Source organism: Passer montanus, unplaced genomic scaffold, assembly GCF_014805655.1.
Source record: "Passer montanus isolate IOZ18808 unplaced genomic scaffold, ASM1480565v1 scaffold79, whole genome shotgun sequence".
NCBI lineage: Eukaryota > Metazoa > Chordata > Aves > Passeriformes > Passeridae > Passer > Passer montanus.
The window spans coordinates 1842784-1862058 of record NW_024373145.1 but is presented as its reverse complement, the minus strand read 5'-3'; the positions used below and the strand labels follow the sequence as shown (position 1 = coordinate 1862058).

Here is a 19275-nt window from a genome sequence, read left to right as displayed (position 1 = left end):
GTGTAAGCCCTGTTCAGCAATAACAAAACCATCTCTATGTTATCAACTCTGTGTTCAGCACAAATCCAAAATACAGCCCCACACTAACTACTGTGAAGAAAGCTACCCCAGTGTACCACTCAAATTTTCTCCACTTCAACTGAAGGTAGGTAGTAACAAAATGGGCAACTAATGGGGGATTCTCTTACTGTTAAGCCCATCCATGGTGGAAACAAAAGCTACAGACACCTTTACATACACCTACAGAAAACATTCTGGCTTCGTAAATCAGCATGTTCAGAATTGGAGCTGAGAAAAGGCTGTAAGTGCTTTGGAGAGAGTTGAGTAGCACAGAGCATTTGCCTGACCTTCATCCTGATTTTCATTCTTCACAGCTGTACCAACTGTCTTTTTTGCACAACAGCACCCAACAGAAAATCAAAGTATTTGCTGGATCAAAATCCAAACTAATTTTATTGTTTAAATTAGTTCAGCCACACAAGAGAATTAATTATTTCAGGACTATCAGTTTTTATGTTAGCTTTGACTTTGAGTCTGGTACTGCACTGGAGTACCTATAGAATTCTGTTACATTCTTTGCCTTTTTTTTTAATGGAACAGAAATGTATCACTTAGCCAAAAATTGGCAGTTTCTCTATCATTCATTTGAACAGTATCTCCTAATCTCGACAGAGAAGTTTCCCATGGTTACTATGTAACATATCTACAGCAAATACTGCCTTCAAAAACTTAGCCATGTAATTCATGTATGACTGCTTCTTTTTAAAGAATCACTTATTCTTAGGTTTTTAGTGTCCTTTTCCTTTAGCTTAGGGGTTAGTCCCACTCTATCTTTAATTGTCTTTATCTACAGTGGTATCGGAGTTCTGTGGTCATTACTTTTAATTCTTTCATCCCTTATCAGTGCTACCTTTGCTTTGCATGTCCTTACATTTCACCACTCAAACAAGGTTTTGTCTCTACTTATTCCACTCAAAGATTAGCTTCTCAAATACAATCCTTTTAGAAGCTTACCTGCAGCATAATATCTGTCTAATACATGCTGGCTTATGGATAAATGAGAAGAAATGCTTAAAGAACATTTTTTTTTAAAAAAAATCAGTAAATGTAGCTATCATTAGCTACTTATAGTCCTCACCAGAAATACTGTCTAAAAGAAGGGTTGAAAGTAAAAGCGAGTATCTCTTGCTTTTAAGGGTAAACACATGAATAATTTAGTTATCTCAAAACTATGCTTGCAGGTCCCCTAGAAAATTCTGATCAATTCCAGTTACCCTTGAAATGCCTCTCAAAATCCCCTAGAGCAACCGTAGCTCTGTTCTGTAAGGAAGCTGTGCAGTAATTATGGAATTGAACCTAAGAAAGGTTAGTAGTTTTGGCCTTCAATTAGATTAAATCAATTTATAGCAAACTGTAGCATACTACACCCTGATAACATCAACAAAGTAATTGAAGAACATTTAAAGAACAGCAGTAGTCTGGGTCAGCTGGTCCAGCAGTAAGAATGCCTTCCACAAGGAGTATTTCTAACAATCATATAGTTGAAGTAAGTTATATGTCAAGAAGAATTTGGATTTGCTGCCTTTAATGTCAGAGATTTCACTGAAAGCTTTGTGATCTGCTCCATTGACCTTATCTATGGAATGATAGAGCTGGTGAAGCTAATCACCAGTTAATTCCTCCACATATAATTTATGTACATAATTTCAGTTATTTTAGACAACGTAGAGAGAACATGAGATCTCCTTATTACACTGCTATTAAGTACATTTAAGTACAAACAGTCCTTCATAAATTAAAATCTGCATACTTTAACTGATTACTGGAGTACCTAATTAATCATCTGAAAACTTCCTTCGAGTTTTAAGAGTAAATGACCTTAAGCATGAGAGGACATACTTTCAGACAAAAAAAAAATCCAAAGTAATACCTGAATCAAAATTTTAAAATAAATTACTTGCATCGATATCTCCAGTGCTGTAGATTTGGTATCTAGTGTCCGTGCCTAGACTGGGAAAGTGTTTTGTGAGATACAATGCAAACCTTTGGTTAGCCCCAGCCTCTGCACAAAGAATTTACAATATAAACATGTGTGTTTGCACATGAGGGTCAGTTCACCCTCTGTAATTGCAGCTGTCCAGCTGTGCGTGCCAGGCTGCAGCGCCTGCACATGTCAAGGCCACATTCTGTGTGGTTTGTGCTGAAGCGCCTTGCGTGGTTGCATTGCGTGGGTGGTTGTGCAGTCACAACTGGGGGCACCAAAGGGGAAATGGAGAGAAAACAGGTAATATCTAACAGTATCAAAGTATGAGAGAAAATCAGAGATGGTAAAGCAAGATTTTCATGTTCTAAAAGAAGGAATTAGAGAAGATGATTAGGATGTGCCTGTCTAAAGCACAATCCTTTCTGAAAAGAGAGGAGGGAGTTGTCCATTTGTACTGATACTAGAATGGCCATACATTTTCAGTTGGCATTACAGAAAATTTCTGCTAACAAACCCCAGACATTCTGCTTTTACCCATTTTAGGTGATTCCTGCCTTGCAGGCCTAGCTAGTTCATAGTTGACTGCATTTTACAGTCCATAGGTGCAACATTTTACAGATGACTATTCTGAGTACTCACTCCCTACTGGTCTCACAAGCCACTTTTCAGACCAGCTTTTCTTTTTTAGAGTGCTATTGTGATCTTAGTCTAATGTTTCTTTCTAAGTATACACTTATGCTTAGTTATTTTCTTTCTGAATTTTTGTTTTGTTTTAACAAATGAATGAAAGACATGCCAAAAATGTTCAGCTTTATAGCATGCAAGAATGAAACTCTCTTTCTATGCACACAGTGTATATAATTTAAAAACTGCTGTTTCAGAGTCCTGTGCCTTGCAGTTTGAACAGCAGACAATTTTTACAGTTTAAGCTCCATTCTAATTCTGTTGGATGCTCAGTTATGAGCAGGCTGCTTTAAAAGCTAGATATTCACAGGAAAAGGAAGGGCCAGAACTAACTTACTCCCTACAGGACTAGCAAAGTTCCATTGATTTTTCCGTTCCCTTATTGACTGGATAATCCTTCCCTGCCTCTTTACTTTTAGGTTGTACTGCACAAGACACGGGCTCACATACATTAATTACAGATCTTATATAACTGTTCACATACAAAAGACCTCTGTGTTTAATTCTAGGCTGAGAACAGACTCAGCCATCAGATCTAACCTCTTTACTTCCCCCATCTTTATTCCTTTTTGGAAATTACTTGTAATGTCATTAATAGGAAACTGACATTATACCATACCCTAATCTCTTGTTTTATAGGCAGAACTCTCTGTGGCTCAATTAATGAAAAACATTCCTCCATCAAGTGGATGCCATTGCCTACAATACTTTGAAGGCCAGTTACAGCATCATTAGTGGCATATGTATGTGAAATTATGTAAATTGACCTCCTCCAGGTGGGTTGTTTTTTGTGGGGTGCCTGCCCCAGATTCATCTGATCTGGGCTAGAATCCCTTATCACTCATAAAACTGGCAATGAGTAAAACTCCTCAGTATGTGAATTTCCATTTAACAAAATTTCATTCCTTTCAATCTGTTTCACCGTGCTAGTTCCTCTGGAATGCAAATGTGCCCTGGACAAGCGAAATGCGAGAAATTCCTGAGGGGTTATCACTTGCGTCTCTTCTATATTGCCAGCATGGAGGAAGAAAAGGAAACCTACCTTTTTGTGTGGAAGGAAAATCTGCTTTAACTCACCCAGCAGCTGTTTCCAGTGTATGAAGATGACCTTGCCTGGAGTTAGAACACACCTTCTCCACGTACTATGAAAATGGATAAAAATAGTCCCACAAAATTCTTGGCTTAATAAAATTGAGATACTTCTATTTTTCCAGACATGTCTCTGATTGTTTTTGTGAAACTCTACTTTGTAGGATTAAAACACAAAATAATTTTTTATAAATTTATAACCTGTATATTAATTCGTTCTTCATAATTTGCCTAAAATCCATTTGCTGACATTCTTGATTCCGTGGAACCCTCTGAGGCTCTTTGTTTAGGAAACATTTCTGTAAAGCATTTCAGGACATTTCAACAGATGATTAAGAGATGCACAACATTTTGAAAAACAATGTTATGATTGTTTCCCTTAGCAGCCTCCACTCGAAAGCGAAGTGCTTGATTGGAGGTAACCTTTGCAGCAGACAAATGCCATTTGCTGTCCCTATGAAAAACTGGTCCAAATCCAAATCAAAAAACTCCAGCAAAAAATAATTATAAATTCACATGTACTCAGTGGCAGGCACTTGATAGCATATGGCACTTAAATATGCCAAGGATTCTTTAGAGCATACGCCATCACTTAGCAGTTCCTACTTGCCAAACTCCTTCTGCTTGTGACATCCCTCAGGGATCAAGCTCTTATCCATGCCCCGTGCAAGCCCTGAGCTGGACTTTCGCTGCGATTTTTCCTTTCCATAGGCAAGGGACACCCCAACTGCAAGAGCTCAGGTTCTCCATGTCTTTTGTGATAAGACAGCATCTTCCTTTGCATGGTCTGTGCCATCAGGTACATTACAAGGGATATACCGAGAGGTTTATATGCTTTCTTCAGACATTTCCAAACACGCTGTAACAAGAGTTTTGCAGGTTCATTTTTCCCATTTTAATGTCATCTTACTTTTACATAATTTTCTAAATCTTAGGTTCTAAAATTATGTCTTGACCTAAATATGTGTTCTTGTCAAACCTGCGACTTTAGTGAAGAAAGAAAAGGCCCATACACTAGTACTGCTGAAATATTTTGTGAGGCAAGGCTTGTACAAAAATAGCTTATTTTTCTTTGGCTAACTGGTATATTTGGAAAAACCCACCAAACTTTACAATCCTTTATGAGCCATACTTCACATTTGAAATAAAAGCAGCAATCCTGAAAGACATAATTTACAGCAAATTAAGCTTGTGCTTTTTCCAAATTTGCCCAATATATTTAATCAATGTCCTTCTTAGCTACCAAGAAGACAATGTCGGACACAGACTTGGGATTTTGCAGGTTTTGATCTGAAGTGTTTACCTTTGGTTAAAGCACATGCAGTGTAGGATGTCCCTGGGACTTCTCACATGGGCAGATTTGAGTGCTATTGCTCATTCTTTCTGACACAGAAGTGATGGAGTGCTACATCATGCCTTTAGTCCTGCACAGGAATCCCCACCAAAAGCTGGGGACAGTTTGCATAAATACTGCTGGCAGGAAATGGCAACAGTGATTCATCTTCCTAATAGTGTGCTGTGAGGTTGTGCAACTCATGGGCCAGGAGTTGCTGTGTCCATTACAGAGATTTGGAATGTTTATAATTTTTTTTTGGGGGGTTTTTTGTTTTGTTTGGGTTTTTTTCTGACATTGTTTATTTGGTTTGGTTTGGTTTGGTTTTCATTTTTGGTTTTTTGTTTTTTAATTATTGCATAGCTCACAACTTCCTCCTAAGCTTGTGCTCATACAGTCCTGGGACTCTTGTCTGTTGTGTTGCCATCAGGTCTCCTAAAGTCAATAAATGCCCTCAGGTCATAATTCTATGGAAAAGCAAAGTCATCAGCTCTGGTGTGAAAATTTGTACAGAATAGGTTTAATAGGACATCATCTTTTATAGCTATTGCTTTAAATTACCTATCTGTCAAAAGCAGATTTATATGAGAAATTAATGGATATATAACATCATTCTTGATCAAAACATTGTTGTAAATATAATGGAAATGAACTATTAAACCAATAACATTTCCTTTCATTAGTTTGAAAAGACCAAGGATAGAGACATTACACAAAAATGATAAGAGCCAAGAATATTGCACCTTACTATGGTGCCATTACCTTGTAGCTACAGCTGGGAATTCTGTCATCAGGTGACTGACCTAAAATTTACAAAATAAGGAAGGATGCAATCTATGATTCTTACAGGGATTTGCAGACTGACTGCAGTACTCTAGAGGTCTCAAACCAAACCATAGGGTTGGATCTTCTTTTTTTCAGACCTTCCAGAGCAGAAGCAGTTGGTTTTGATGACATTTCAAAGTAAGACAAATTCCTACATAGGATGCTGAGTATTACTGTCTTAGTTGCATGAGAACGATGACCCAAGTCAGTGGAAAGATGGAATCAAAGAAATATACTACAATTAGTGGTCAGTATGCAGAAAGGATTTACACTTTTGTCTGAATACTTTGATTCTTGTAGGGGAAAAAAGGAAGTCAAAGCCACAAACCCTAGACTGAGATACATTAAAAAACTTCTTTTAATGCACAGTTGCTAAAGCTGCCCACTCACTCATTTTTGCTCAAGTGATCACTATGGCAGAAGTCAGGCAGTATTTTTCTGCACAGCTTGTTAAACATGCCAATTTCACAGGCTGGTTTTGGAAAGGTTTCTGATCTTGTTGCTTGGTTTAGCAGATGCTGGCTTGCAGTTCTGCAGTCACAGTATAGAGGATTAAGGAGACAGAAGGCTCTTCAGGAAGGAATATGGCAATTGTCCAGTGTAAGCCCAGCTGCATCCAAAAGGCATTCCCATCAAGGACTGTTATCCATTTGTCAAATCAACTTGACATTATCTTCTGATTGGAAAAATAACTAGCATAGTCTGCACTTAAGGAATAGGATTACCTGCTTCTCAAAATATTATGGAGAGGATGGAGGCAAGCAGGTAACAGTGCAGTGCAGATCAGTGTGATAAGATAGAAATGTTTCAGGAGCACACTGGTTTTGTATGTTATAAACTACTTGAGTGCAAAGGAAAATTATTGCAACCAAAACCTTATGCCCTTCAAAACTTTACATCTCCAGCTGGCACAGCTAGCAGATATGTCAGAGAGGCACTAATAAGCACAGAGAAAACTCTAGGGGAAATCATTCTGTTCTCCATCTGTCATGGAGTAAATAGGTCTTATTGATTATCTACCACTTGATTTATATTAAATGATTTCAAGCATTTCCCATTTATAATTTTCAAATACAAGAATAAATAAATTTTGATTTATGGGAATTACACAAGAAGAGGTGAATTTTTGTCCAGTCAGCAGCACTCAGCTGTACCACAGATATTAAGAAAACTAATATAATATTTTTGCTTTAAAATAGTAGCAGCCTAAGTTTTCAGGTTTTAGGTGGTGGTCTGAATAACACAAGAGGAAGAGCAAAAAAGCTTCAGTGTTGGCTGTAGTTGTGTTTTTACTGTTTCTAATACTGGGTCACAGAAGATACAAAGGTTTTACAGCCCCACTATAAAACAGCTCTTTATCTTTTCTCCACTAATTCCATGGTGTCACATTTAACAAAACTAGGAAACTGAAGATAATATGGATGTTTACAGATTAGCTGTCAGGTAATAAATAACACTAATTTCACATACCTACAAATGTAAAGGCACCTTATCACTGTTTAAGTTTCTCACTCTTTGTAATGCCTGCCAACATTTTAACCCAGGCAAATTACAGTATTGTTTTTGCTGTTTTTTCACTGGGATAAAATACACAGTCATAATATCCTTTTATCAGATTTCATGGTATAAAAGGGCTTTGGTGCTTAATTCAAGCTGTATGTTGCTGAGGCAATTCCAGAGTTCCCATTTTGGAAGATGTATTTGTCTTACCTTTTAGTTGCCTTGTCTTTTCAGAGTGCTCTAAGTACCACTTGCCCGAGAAGATGCAGTTGTGACCCTGCCCAGTCAGTGCAATGCTACAGGGCTACAGAGATCCCCAGAGAAATTCCATTTACCACCAGGAGACTCTACATCAGCCACAGCAAAATTAAGCAACTCCAGGTAAGAAAACCCAGAAAAAGTACTTTTCGTAGTGCACCATAAATGAAAGTTGGACTTCCCAGATGGTGGTGGCATCTAGTGAGGAGAGAATCTTATTCCATGTTCTTATTCAGTTCTAAAAACTGATGAAGTGCTGCCAGATTGGTTTTATTTTTACTTACTCTTTAAGGATATGTAAATATATTCCTGTAGTGTTTTCATGTTCCTGCAGTCTCCAAGCACTAGTTCATGCTGTCAAAATTATATTCTGTATGAAACTCAAAAAAATAGTATTTTACAACTAGCAGCCAAAGGTTGACTTGTTTTATATGTGGTCAAATAACCATTGACTTTCAGAGTAATTTTTTAACCTGTTAAAAGCATTTTCTATTTTTGATGCAATATAATACTTTTTCACAGGAAAATGAAAGGGCTTATGTCATTAGAATAATTTCCCTAATGAATGAAATTGAAGCTCTTTTTCCCCTCTTGAGCTGCAAGTGTCAGGTACAACTGCTGTTAGAAATGGCAGAGGAAGTAAGTTTGAGTCTAAGGCACAGCATGAGATGTTTCTAAAGGCAAGGCCCGTCCTATCTAATAACCCACATAAATGAGACCACATTCTAACCAAAGCTGCCAGCTATTTGTGCTATTGAAAGAGTTTACTCTGGGTTTCTTGAGGCACCAGTGGTTCGCTTTGTTAATGGCATCAGCTTATGCTCATCTTGCACTGCACTCTGGAATGGTGCTTCTTTGTTTTCTACCCTGGAATAATCTTTATTTATAAATCTTTATTTAATAAATTCACCTTGTACAGATAGACACAAGGGAAATATAACCACCTGTATTACACATGATCGCTGTGCATCAATTTGCTACAAATAATAAGAAATATGCAATTCAAATGAGTTACATTTTCTCTTACAAAGAATTTAACTGCTCTGAAATGCATCTTTGATTTCGCCCAGGACTAAGTGAAATAGGCTGGAAGGCAGCTTAGAGCAGCATCTAGAATGCCTGTTTCCCACTGAGAAATAGTGATTGTACAGTTTTCCTCTGAGAAAGTTTACTCTTTTAGCTGCTACTAATATCTCTGATTTTCTTGTTTTATCTCACACACCCACAAGAGTCAAACATTGGTGTGATTTAGCTATACTCGGGGTAAACAAAAGGTTTGTCAAATGAATTCTGTATTAGGAAATTCATTTTCTGTGCAAACTCCTCTGTTCTCCTCCCCATTATTTTCTTTCCAAGATAAGTAAGATGAGCCATTTTCTGTTTCTTAGGCTGGTTGTCCATACCTGTCAGCAACTCCTCTGTTACAAGTGAAGTAGCCTTAGGTTCTGACTAGAGCAAAATACAGGTGTCATAAAGCATTTAAATGTTGGATATAATGAATGAAGTGGTGGAATAAATGTTTTATGACTGATCAAAACAAATGGTGTGTGAAATCATCTAAGAAGAGAGTTTTTTCACATTATAAACTAACTCCACTGGCTATGAGTCTGCCTTACTGCTACTACTGACTTTGAAAGAAGGCCTTCCACACTATGTCCTTGTAGTTATGTAAGCTGTTTCCATGAGATTATACAGGGTCTTTGGATATATTTTTTTCTTTTTTTCCCCATGCAACAAATTATACTTCTGAGGTCTTGACATCATAAATACCTATGCTTAATTTTACACAGCTGAGCAATTCCACTGGCACATATTATAGTGCTTAGGGAATGTAAAGTACATGTCTGCAAGCACTGAAATAACTCTACAGGATTTTAGGGGTTTGGTGTAGGATTTTTGTTCATTTGGCGGGTTTGATTTGAGTGTTTTTATTTGTTTGGTTTTTAAAATTCCTTTATTTACCTACTCACAGAGAAAATAACATACTTTCCTGAAGAAGTTGAATGGAAGCCCAGAATTCCCACAGCTGACCTCCAAGAGACTTTTATATGCAAGCATTCACAAATATTACAGTTCAGCAATTAGGTGCCTCAGAAGAATTTAAAAATATTGTTTCAATTACTTCTGCACCTTAATTTCATTGATTATTATTAACATTGTGAAGAAATAATATTTAAAAAATAATATATGTTTATATGCTAAATCCAGTATGTTAAAAAAACCCCAAGAAAAATAGTAAATATTTTTTTTTCACCCTGATCAATTTTGTATTTATTCTGACAGGGCTGATCAGCATTAAAAACAGTGTCTGGCATTTTCACTTTTGGTAATTTTACAACCTTGGGTTTGTTATAAAAAGGCTTTATAATAGCAAAACTAGATTAATTTTATCATCTTTTTTCAATATTTTCTGCTTCCTCCTTGACTTGAAGATCAACTATAACCTTTTTACTCTTAATTAAAAATTTAATATATATCTAACTATATTAATAAGTGCTAAATATCTGCTAAAAGAAAATCATTTACCTTGCTTCCAGCATAGGGAACTGTTTCAAAAAGACTGCTTATAACATATTCCAGGTCACAGCAACTCGAAAAGCCAAAAAAAAAGTAATTAAACAAGCAAATTCCTTAAAACATTTGTATTAAATAACAGCATATTAGATCAACTTTCAAGAGATCAGTGTTTTAAAATATAAAGCTATAATAGTATCATTTTACAGACAATCGAGTTAGAAAATAAAACACTGCTTCCTAGCAAAAAAAAGATTTGGTCAGCTTTCAAATATGTTTTGATTTGTATTAGAAAGACTGAGTGGTTTATGAAAGCATGGATAAATATTTAAGTCTCAAAACAGTATGGTTACAAAGCTTAGCAATGCATACCAAATAGGTGGAAAATAGAAATTATAATAATCCGCATTAAGAAGCCTAACATCATTACAGAATAAATGTCTGTACATTGACCTTCACGTAGCTCTCTGTCTCTCAGTAAGATGAAAATTAAGCCTCTCAGAGACATACAGAAATCAACTGATGTAAAGCAGAAAACATTGCTTTTGTATTTTCTAGGAGAAAATGTGTTGAATTGTGAAGGTTCATAATTGTTTCAATTTCCATAAGATGGTTTTATAATTACATGTGATTATGTTTTTGTGCTCTTCACCAATGCAGCTCATTCCTATGTATAAGATTACATTCCTAATCATGACCAAAACTGGGCATCAGCAGTTCTGATGTTGCTATATACCTATATATACACACCACACTGCATTATGGAAAAATAAAGTAATATAATTTGGACAACTTTGTTGGTTACTGTTGAAAATATAAGGTTTTTAATGGAGGTATATTCCCTCATTGAATTAATATATAGTTGGTGGAGAAACCTGCTTCAATAGAGGTTCCATATCTATACTTTCTCAGTAATTGCATCAAAATTTGCAATTCAGAAATTGCTTTGCAAGACAGAATCAAGTTAATCAGAAAGATAAACTAAGGATACCACAGCAAAATGAAATCTGACTCGTCTTTCACAGCTGTGCAGGCTTTAATTTTAAAATTTTAACAGAAGTTAAAATGCAGAGCTGAGATAAAGAGATACAGCCCAAAAATATGCAAGAGTTGGATAAATGAAAGTGTAAGACCTCTTTTAACAGTTACCTTTATGAGCTGATTTCACTTAACAGAAGTATGATAGTCAAATGTATCCAACCAGGACTATGGATCAAAATTACTACCCAGCGCCTGTACTGCAAAAGGACTTGGACTGTCCTCCATGCAGATTCCTGACTGGGATGAGGGGTTATGCTGTAGAACAGGCTCTATAGCTTCCCCCCACTGAGAGCTAAATGTGCTGGGAGCCACCAAGCCCTGGGGGAAATAGCAGGAAGAATCTACTGTCAATTTAGCTCCTCTAAAACTGGTGTGGTATGCCTGAGACCTGTAGGGAGATGGTTTTGGACATGGGAAGGAAAAACAGATGAAGACACTCCTTCCCACCATTCCTGTGCAGAACACTTGCTCATGTTGCCTTTTTGGGGGGATTCCCATATGAATGATTTTTTAAGAGTCAGTCACTGAGGTCAAAGGGAAGCATATCTGGTAATTTCAGAAAACCAATATTTTAGTACCTGGTGTGCTTGGAGAACTCCCTGTCTCACCCTCATTGCACACTTCTCCTATCTCAGCTTAGAGGGCTCTGCCAGATTCACTCAGGTTTGCTGCTTAACTTGAAACACAAGATGGCAAGCTTTGTAAACAAGGACCTTCCAACAGAGCAGAAAAAAAATGAAACAATTGTGTGCCTCTCGATATTATAGTTATAGTCAACATCTAAATATCATTTACCACTGCAAAGTATCTGTTTATTACTAACTAATAGAAACTAAGTTTCTGTGAAAACACTCTGTTCCACAGAGCTGGTTTTTCAAGCCAGGTTGATCTGACACTTTTGGTTTGATTGTATTAATATGTGACATTTTTATTTTTAAAGAAAAAGGTAGTGGGGGAGACAAAATGTTGAATTTTAGTTTTCTGCCAAAACAGTACCAAGAGGTAAAGATATCCATGGGTACTCCCTCTGGGGAATACATGCTGCAGTGACAGTACTGTTGATATATGGAAATGGCTGTATCATGAACTCAAAAGTGCTCTAGCAAGCACCATTGAGCATAGCATAGACTTATACCACAAAATTCTGCAAATGTAAGAAAAACTGGCAAACCACAGGTACCTATAGTAATACTTCTACTGTTACCATTTATTTTAGTTTCACATTCTAAATATATTGTTTTTCAGCATATACTAGCAATTGTCCAAGCATCCAGAAGGAGTAACCAGTGAGGATATCTATTAATGTACTATCATATTATTTTTTTTTTCTCTTTAAGTTTACTGACTTCAGGAGAATGTCAGTCCTTGAAGAGCTGGTCCTCTCATGCAGTGGCACAGAATCAATAGAAAACAACACATTCAAAGCTCTGAGCACCTTGAAGTCCCTGGAACTCTGCAAAAATCAGCTAAAGCAAATACCCACCTTTCTCCCATCTGGCCTTGAAGTTTTAAGACTCGCTGACAACTCCATCAATGCTCTGCATGCATCTGATTTTGCAGGTTTGATGAAACTAAGGGTGCTTGATCTTCGGAACAACTTGATTGCAACTCTGCCTCCAAGTGCATTTTCTTCCCTTTACAATTTACAGAGTCTGATCCTGGATGGCAACAACATGGAATTTGTGTCTGCACCACTTAGGCTTCCTAGGCTGAAATATCTGAGCATGGCTGATAATAAACTGAATTCATTCCCAACCAACTTCTTTGCATCTTTCCAAAGTCTACATTTTCTCAGCTTAAGTGGTAATTTTCTGACAAAAGTGCCTCTAGACCTACCTAAATCCCTGCTGTCACTAAAATTAGAGAAAAACCAACTTAAAATGGTGAGACTTCGAGATGTGAAACAACTAGAAAATCTGTCTGAGTTCCTGCTGTCAGAAAATCAGCTGACATCAATAGATGGTGCCCAGCTTCTTCCTAACTTAACAACACTGGAGCTCTCTAAGAACCAGCTCCACACTGTGCCCCTCAGGCTGCCCGGCAGGCTGCAGAAACTCGACTGCAGCAATAACCTGATCCAAAGGGTGACAGCACAGGACTTTCAAGGACTCCAAGACCTGAAGCACTTGTTTCTCGACAACAACGCTGTCAGCACGTTTGAGGCGGGAGCTCTCCAGCCGTGTGTGCAGCTTTCCAATCTGGCGCTGGAACAGAATCTCCTCAGTTCTATTCCGCTGAGGCAAGTGAATCTCAGGACAGCTGGTTCCAAGGTGTCATCTCTCCTTCCTTGCATTATGAGAACGAGAGCCAAAAATTGGTATTCAAACCCAGTCATGGTAGAAGTCTGTCCATACCATAAACCCACTGCCGTAACCAGCACTAATTAGCACTCCTGTTAGCAGTCTCAGGGTAGAGCTGCTTTCATTACATCTGTGGCCCCCAATGAATCTGCTCATTTTGCATCTCTCCCTGCCAGTGAGACCACTTTATTTAATTAGCACACCAATAAGAAGAATCTGCTAGGAGAATGCAACAGACTTACTACCAAGGTTATACTGCTACTTAGATTTACCTTCCCCCACAAAAGAAAAATAATTGAGCTTTTGATATAAAAGATAGATAGCAATTTTAAAGCTGATATTTCTACCAAGCCACACCAAGTTTATCATTATTAAAATATTAAGATTTTGGGAGCTGAATCTGATCAAAAAGACTGTGCTTTTTCAGTGATATTGGCATTCCCAGATTCATTATATTCACACATTTGAAAGTATTTGGAATGCATATAAAGTCTTCAGCTTCAGGCTATAAGAAAAATTCCAGTCAACAGAGCACAGAAGAAACATCCCTTGGGCACACTGCACTGTGTTCATTAATGCTCTGCTTAGAGGATCTCTTACATTCATCTGAGTGTTGGAACTGGCCATTATCAGAGATGGCATATTAAGTCAAATGGAGGCTGCTGTGATATAAAGTGGCAATTTTATTATTAGAAAAGGCTGTGCAAGAAGATGGCATAAAAATAGTGAAGTTATTCCATTACCATCAACTTCATTAACAAAACTGGACTGTTAAACTTTATTTTTATGGCTTGTAGACAGGTTTAACTAGCCTAAATAAATAACACAGTACAATTTCAATTAATTTAGTATCATGTCCTTTAGCATTTGAATCTATTTGGCAACAGCTTTATAATCAGAAACTGATTTAGTGGTGTATAAATATTTGATTTCAGTCTAGCTCAACAGGAATGTTTAATGCTTTGTAATTACTTTAGTATTGTCTAATCCATCCTATTTTACAACCTTCGTAGTCAAGAGAATTGACAGGAAGGAGTTCTCTACTAGCCTTTAAACAGTACAACTTTTAAGGAGATATTGGGCACCCTTCATTCCAACAGTAAATACAGATTTCCAGGGAGGGCTGTAAACATAAAAGAGGTGAAAAAAATGAGAAGAAATAAAACTTATGCACTTAATTTAATTGTCTGGTGATGACCAGGTACTCATGGATATACAGAAAAATAAATTATTACTTTTGACTTCTCTCTGAGAACTCTGTCAGATGTAAAAGGTTAAAAGATATGACTGATGTGTTAAAGTGAACAGGTCTTAGCAGGTTTTTGGCAGAAATGAGATGAAAGAAAGCTGCTTTCCCTTCTTTTCTGAAAAGAAAATAATCCACAAGTCCAAGTATTTTCAGGACTTTTAGAGAAGACTTGTACTTCATAAGATCCTTCAGGGTGTGGTGAAAATGCAAGGAAGAATCTGATGATGTTCCTTAGAGTGGCAGTAGCACAGAGTGGCTGCCATGGTCAGCTCCCAGGTGAGCACAGCTCCTCTTCCAGCTGCAGGGCACTCGATCATGTACTCAGTGGTATTATTTTGTTTAGATCAACACAGCCTGAAGTCAAACAATATAGCCATAAAGTTTAAGTCTAACATTAGTACAATAAGACTCTTCACAGGTTTAAGGACTTGCTGGTCAGGCTTTAGACTGTAATCAGTCTGGATAAGCGTCTTGGGTGATTTCCCGATGCCTTTGACATCAGTGGCACTAGGGTTTTACTCCAGAGTACCCTTCTGACATTACAGTGTCATATTGGGCAGTTGTCTGCAGTTAAGTTTCAAAACTGATTTACTGCAGTCACAAGCATTTAGTAAGGTCAGATTTTGTGAAGTGAATCACCATACCAATATGTGAAATTCTCGTCTCCCCAGGAAAAACAGCACAATACAAAACCGCCATACTTTTGAAATAGTAACATTGAACTTGTCAGGTTTTCACAAATCTGGAAACCATCTTTCAGCTTAAGAGGTTCAAACTCGGCTTCACAAAAAACAGTGAGTGAGGGTCATCCATAAGTTGTAGTATACTGCTGTTCTATTCTAAATAGATCTTGGTAATATAATTATCATTTCCCTGGGAGGTTCAGTCAAGTTTCCTTAAACTCTGTAACCTTGACTCAATTTCATCACCTTGCATACTACCATAGTAAGGTGATTTTTAAGTTATTTCAAAGTAATTTTATTAAAGATATTCCATGCCTGTGCTTTTCTGTTAAGCACTTGTCACTATCTATATCAGAGAGAAATAAAAAGATCATAAATGAGCAAGACTTTTGAAATTAAAGTATTTTCATATAAATTTGTAATGTATATGAAAATAAGAATTATGCTTACCTGTCCAGTATCAGAGATTATCAGCTTTTTCTCTGCTTCTAAATGTAACCAGTTCTAATTCTCAAAGGTACTATTTTAAAAGCATTTATATTTTCCCGTTGCTGATTTCTTAAGTTTATCATCAGATGGATTACTGCTGTGATGATTAATGTTAGAGTCTTATGGGAGCAGGAGAACAAAATGGAAAAAAAAATATAATTCTTAACAAACTAAGAAATGTTTTTAAACAAATCATATATAAAAGTAATTGAAGGAGCAGTGTCGCCACAATTGTCTAAGGTTTTGATCTTTCATGGTGCTGTAGTTTGCTCATTGGCATTGAAGAGTACAAAAAGCATTTTTAAACTTGACAATTTAAATTAAACAGCTGATTTGCTTTATAATACAGCACAAGACTGCTGTTCAGTTTAGCTGCATGAACAGTCAGTACAGGTCAGAACTGCAGTAATTTGGGAAAACATTTCAATGCTGTACACAGAGTACACCTGTAACATAAAAACAAAGAACAAACAAACAACCCCAAACCCAATATAAACATCTGTTTTTGCAGAAGATTGCATTGTTTTTAGTGATAGCTTTATTTTAGTACATTAAATGTGTCTGGACAAATACCCACCACCAAATACCACTTACCGGAAACAGTATGATGAATATAACACCTTTCTATTGTTTTATTTTTGCTCAGACTTCCAGAAACCCTTGCTAGGTTGGATCTAAAAGGAAACGACATAGAGGACGTTGGAGAGCAAGAGCTAAAGGACTTGAAACAGCTTCAGGTTTTAAATTTACGGAATAACAAGATATCTCTGTTGGATCGCAAAATCTTGGAGTATTTACCTCGTCTTCGTCATCTGTATTTAGATGGGAACCCTTGGAACTGCACCTGTGACCTTCTCAGAACCAGAAGAGCACTGGTGGCCAAAGGGACGGATGTCCGGGGAGGGCAGTGTGCAGCGCCGGCACAAAGCCGAGGAGAAAGCTGGATGTCTTCCAAGAAGATTCTGCAGCAGTGCGAAGACAATCTGTCTTCCATGGAAAGAGGCAGAGAGGACAGAAAGAAAATGAAACCCGATGAGGCCTCCAGTGTTGGAGTGAACACAGATGATGATTACTACGATTATGAATTAGATTAATGTCACAGTTTATCTTTAGTGAACCTTAAAGTTGTCTAGAGCTGCCCAGTGCCACCAGTGTCTCTACTGACAAGCAGTCTTCTCATCTGTCATTAGCTTTTCCTGCTCTAGTTGTACTAAGGCTGTCATTATGAACTGAATATTGTAAAAAAGAAACCAAAATTTGTTTTTCTATACCATTAGTACTATGTAGTTTGAGAGAAGCAAGACATTACTATGTCTTAGAAAAGCAGTCGGTAACTCTGTATACCTTTTTATAGTAGAACATTTCTTACAGTTGCATAAAACCCCCCCAAATAAAATTCTGCAATACCACAAGACACTATTACTAGGAGTCTGGCATTAACACATTTAAACTCATGGGTCTGCAGGTTGACATGGAGAGTTACACTGATGTGAGCAATTTTTTGGGATTGTTCAGAAATTCTTGCTTTTGAAAAACTGATTCCAGTTTTCCTGAAACATTTCCCTTTTTAATTTATTTTAGACTATTTTAAATGACATAAGACTAAATTAGTTGAGCTGCAGGCAAAATACAGAAGGCTTATCTTCATCACAGCAAGTGAAATAAACAGAAGAATCAGTGTCCTGGTTAATGAGATTTAATAGTAGTTCTGAAGTTAATTAATAGTGAGGAATGAAAACACTGGGGTCAAGTTGACCTGATTCTTTTGCTGTAAACAAAAGAAGGGAGATTCTCAGGAAATATATCCTGGAAAATATTAGGATAAGATGAAGTGAGGTGAAGCTTTTGTAAGAGTTTATTTTGGTATCTGGATAGCTAATTTGCTACAATATAGCTCAAGATACCATGTGTATACTTTTAGGTTAGATATACTTAACATGCAAGTGTACACACTGCAAGTGTCCCCCTGCACTGGCCAGAACTTTCCAGACTTTTGTGCACATACACACAAAAAAATTACTAAATGCTATATAATTAATGCATTAACTCTGATATATGTACAAATTTTATCAAGCAGTTCCCAAAGTGCTTGAAAACTAAACAAAAACTGGATTAGCGAGACCACTAAAACCAGTGACTTACAAACAATCACTTGTTAGTTTATGATCTCAGGTGATAACTGATGAGTAATTACATCAGCAAATTACTTTTCAAAGCAAAGAGTTTCTATTATTTTTTATCTCCCGTTGGCATTCAGTAACTGAGCAATCACTCATCTCCATGGAGGCTGATTTGTCCGGTGTCAGAGTGCGGCTATTTGGTTATGTCTCCTATGCAAATGTGATTGACACGTGCGTTTCTAGGTCCCCCAACACATTAAGCTATGCAATTGGAATAGAGAGATTGGAATCTCTATTCCAATAGAGACTGGAAAATGGAGCCCATTTTTCTTTATGTTCCCTTATCATCAGACCCTGCAGAGGGATCTGCACAGGTTGGATCAATGGGCTAAGGCCAACTACGTGAGACTGAGCAAGGCCAAGAGGCAGGCCCTGCCCTTGGGTGATGACAACCCCCTGCAGCACTGCTGTGGAGCAGAGGGGCTGGAAAGCTGCCCAGCAGAAAGGGACCTGGGGTGGCTGGCTAACAGCTGGCTGGGCAGGAGGCAGTGCGTGCCCAGGTGGCCAAGAAGGCCGATGGCATCTGCTCTGTGTGAGCAATAGTGTGGCCACCAGGACCAGGGCAGTGAGTGTCCCTCTGTACAGGGCACTGGGGAGGCTGTGCTCACTTTTGGGCCCCTCACTACAAGAAAGACATTGAGGTGCCAGTGCCTGCCCGGAGAAGGGAAATGAAGCTGGTGAAGGGCCTAGAGGCTGAGTCCTGTGAGGAAAAGCTGTGGTTCTTTAGGCTGGAGGAGGCTCCAGGGGGACCTGATTGCTCTCACAACTCTCGGAAAGGAGGAAGTAGCAAGATTGGGGTCAGTCTCAGGAAACAAGTGAAAGGACCAGAGATGGCCTCAAGCTGCACCAGGGAGGTTTAAATGGGTTATTATGAAAATTTTTTTCATGGAAAGCATTGTCAAGCATTGGCACAGACTTCCTAGGGAAGTGGTGGGCTCACCACCCTGGATGCGTTCAAAAGATGTGGATGTGGCACTTAAGAACATGGTTAAACAGAGGACTTGGCAGTACTGGGTTAACAGTGGGAATTAATCTTGTAGGTGTTTTCCAGCCTTAATAATTCTATGGTTCTATGGTCAGTCACACAAATTTTTGGTACCTAAAGATTTAGGTATTTATGAAACAGCACAAGCCTTCCTTGCAGTG

General features: G+C 37.7%; 1 protein-coding gene and 1 long non-coding RNA gene across 2 annotated transcripts; one reads left to right on the top strand and one right to left on the bottom strand.

Annotated features, from left to right (window-relative positions):
* The first annotated feature begins 7610 nt into the window (after positions 1-7610).
* On the top strand, positions 7611-17043 carry LOC120512837 (nephrocan-like). The gene is made up of 3 exons (XM_039731585.1): positions 7611-7796; positions 12566-13467; positions 16596-17043. The coding sequence occupies exons 1-3, from the start codon at positions 7611-7613 to the stop codon at positions 17041-17043; spliced, it is 1536 nt and encodes a 511-aa protein (XP_039587519.1).
* LOC120512838 lies at positions 14320-16880 on the bottom strand. Its single transcript, XR_005630139.1, has 3 exons — positions 16748-16880; positions 16544-16623; positions 14320-15131 (listed from the first exon to the last, which is right to left on the bottom strand). It is a non-coding gene; the product is annotated as an uncharacterized LOC120512838 (long non-coding RNA).
* Positions 17044-19275: the final 2232 nt, after the last annotated feature.

Coding starts and splice junctions, on each gene's coding strand:
- LOC120512837 (XM_039731585.1), top strand. CDS start 7,611: ATGTATTTGTCTTACCTTTTAGTTGCCTTGTCTTTTCAGAGTGCTCTA. Junction 7,797..12,565: donor GCAAAATTAAGCAACTCCAG/GTAAGAAAACCC, acceptor TTTCTCTTTAAG/TTTACTGACTTCAGGAGAAT. Junction 13,468..16,595: donor CTCAGTTCTATTCCGCTGAG/GCAAGTGAATCT, acceptor ATTTTTGCTCAG/ACTTCCAGAAACCCTTGCTA.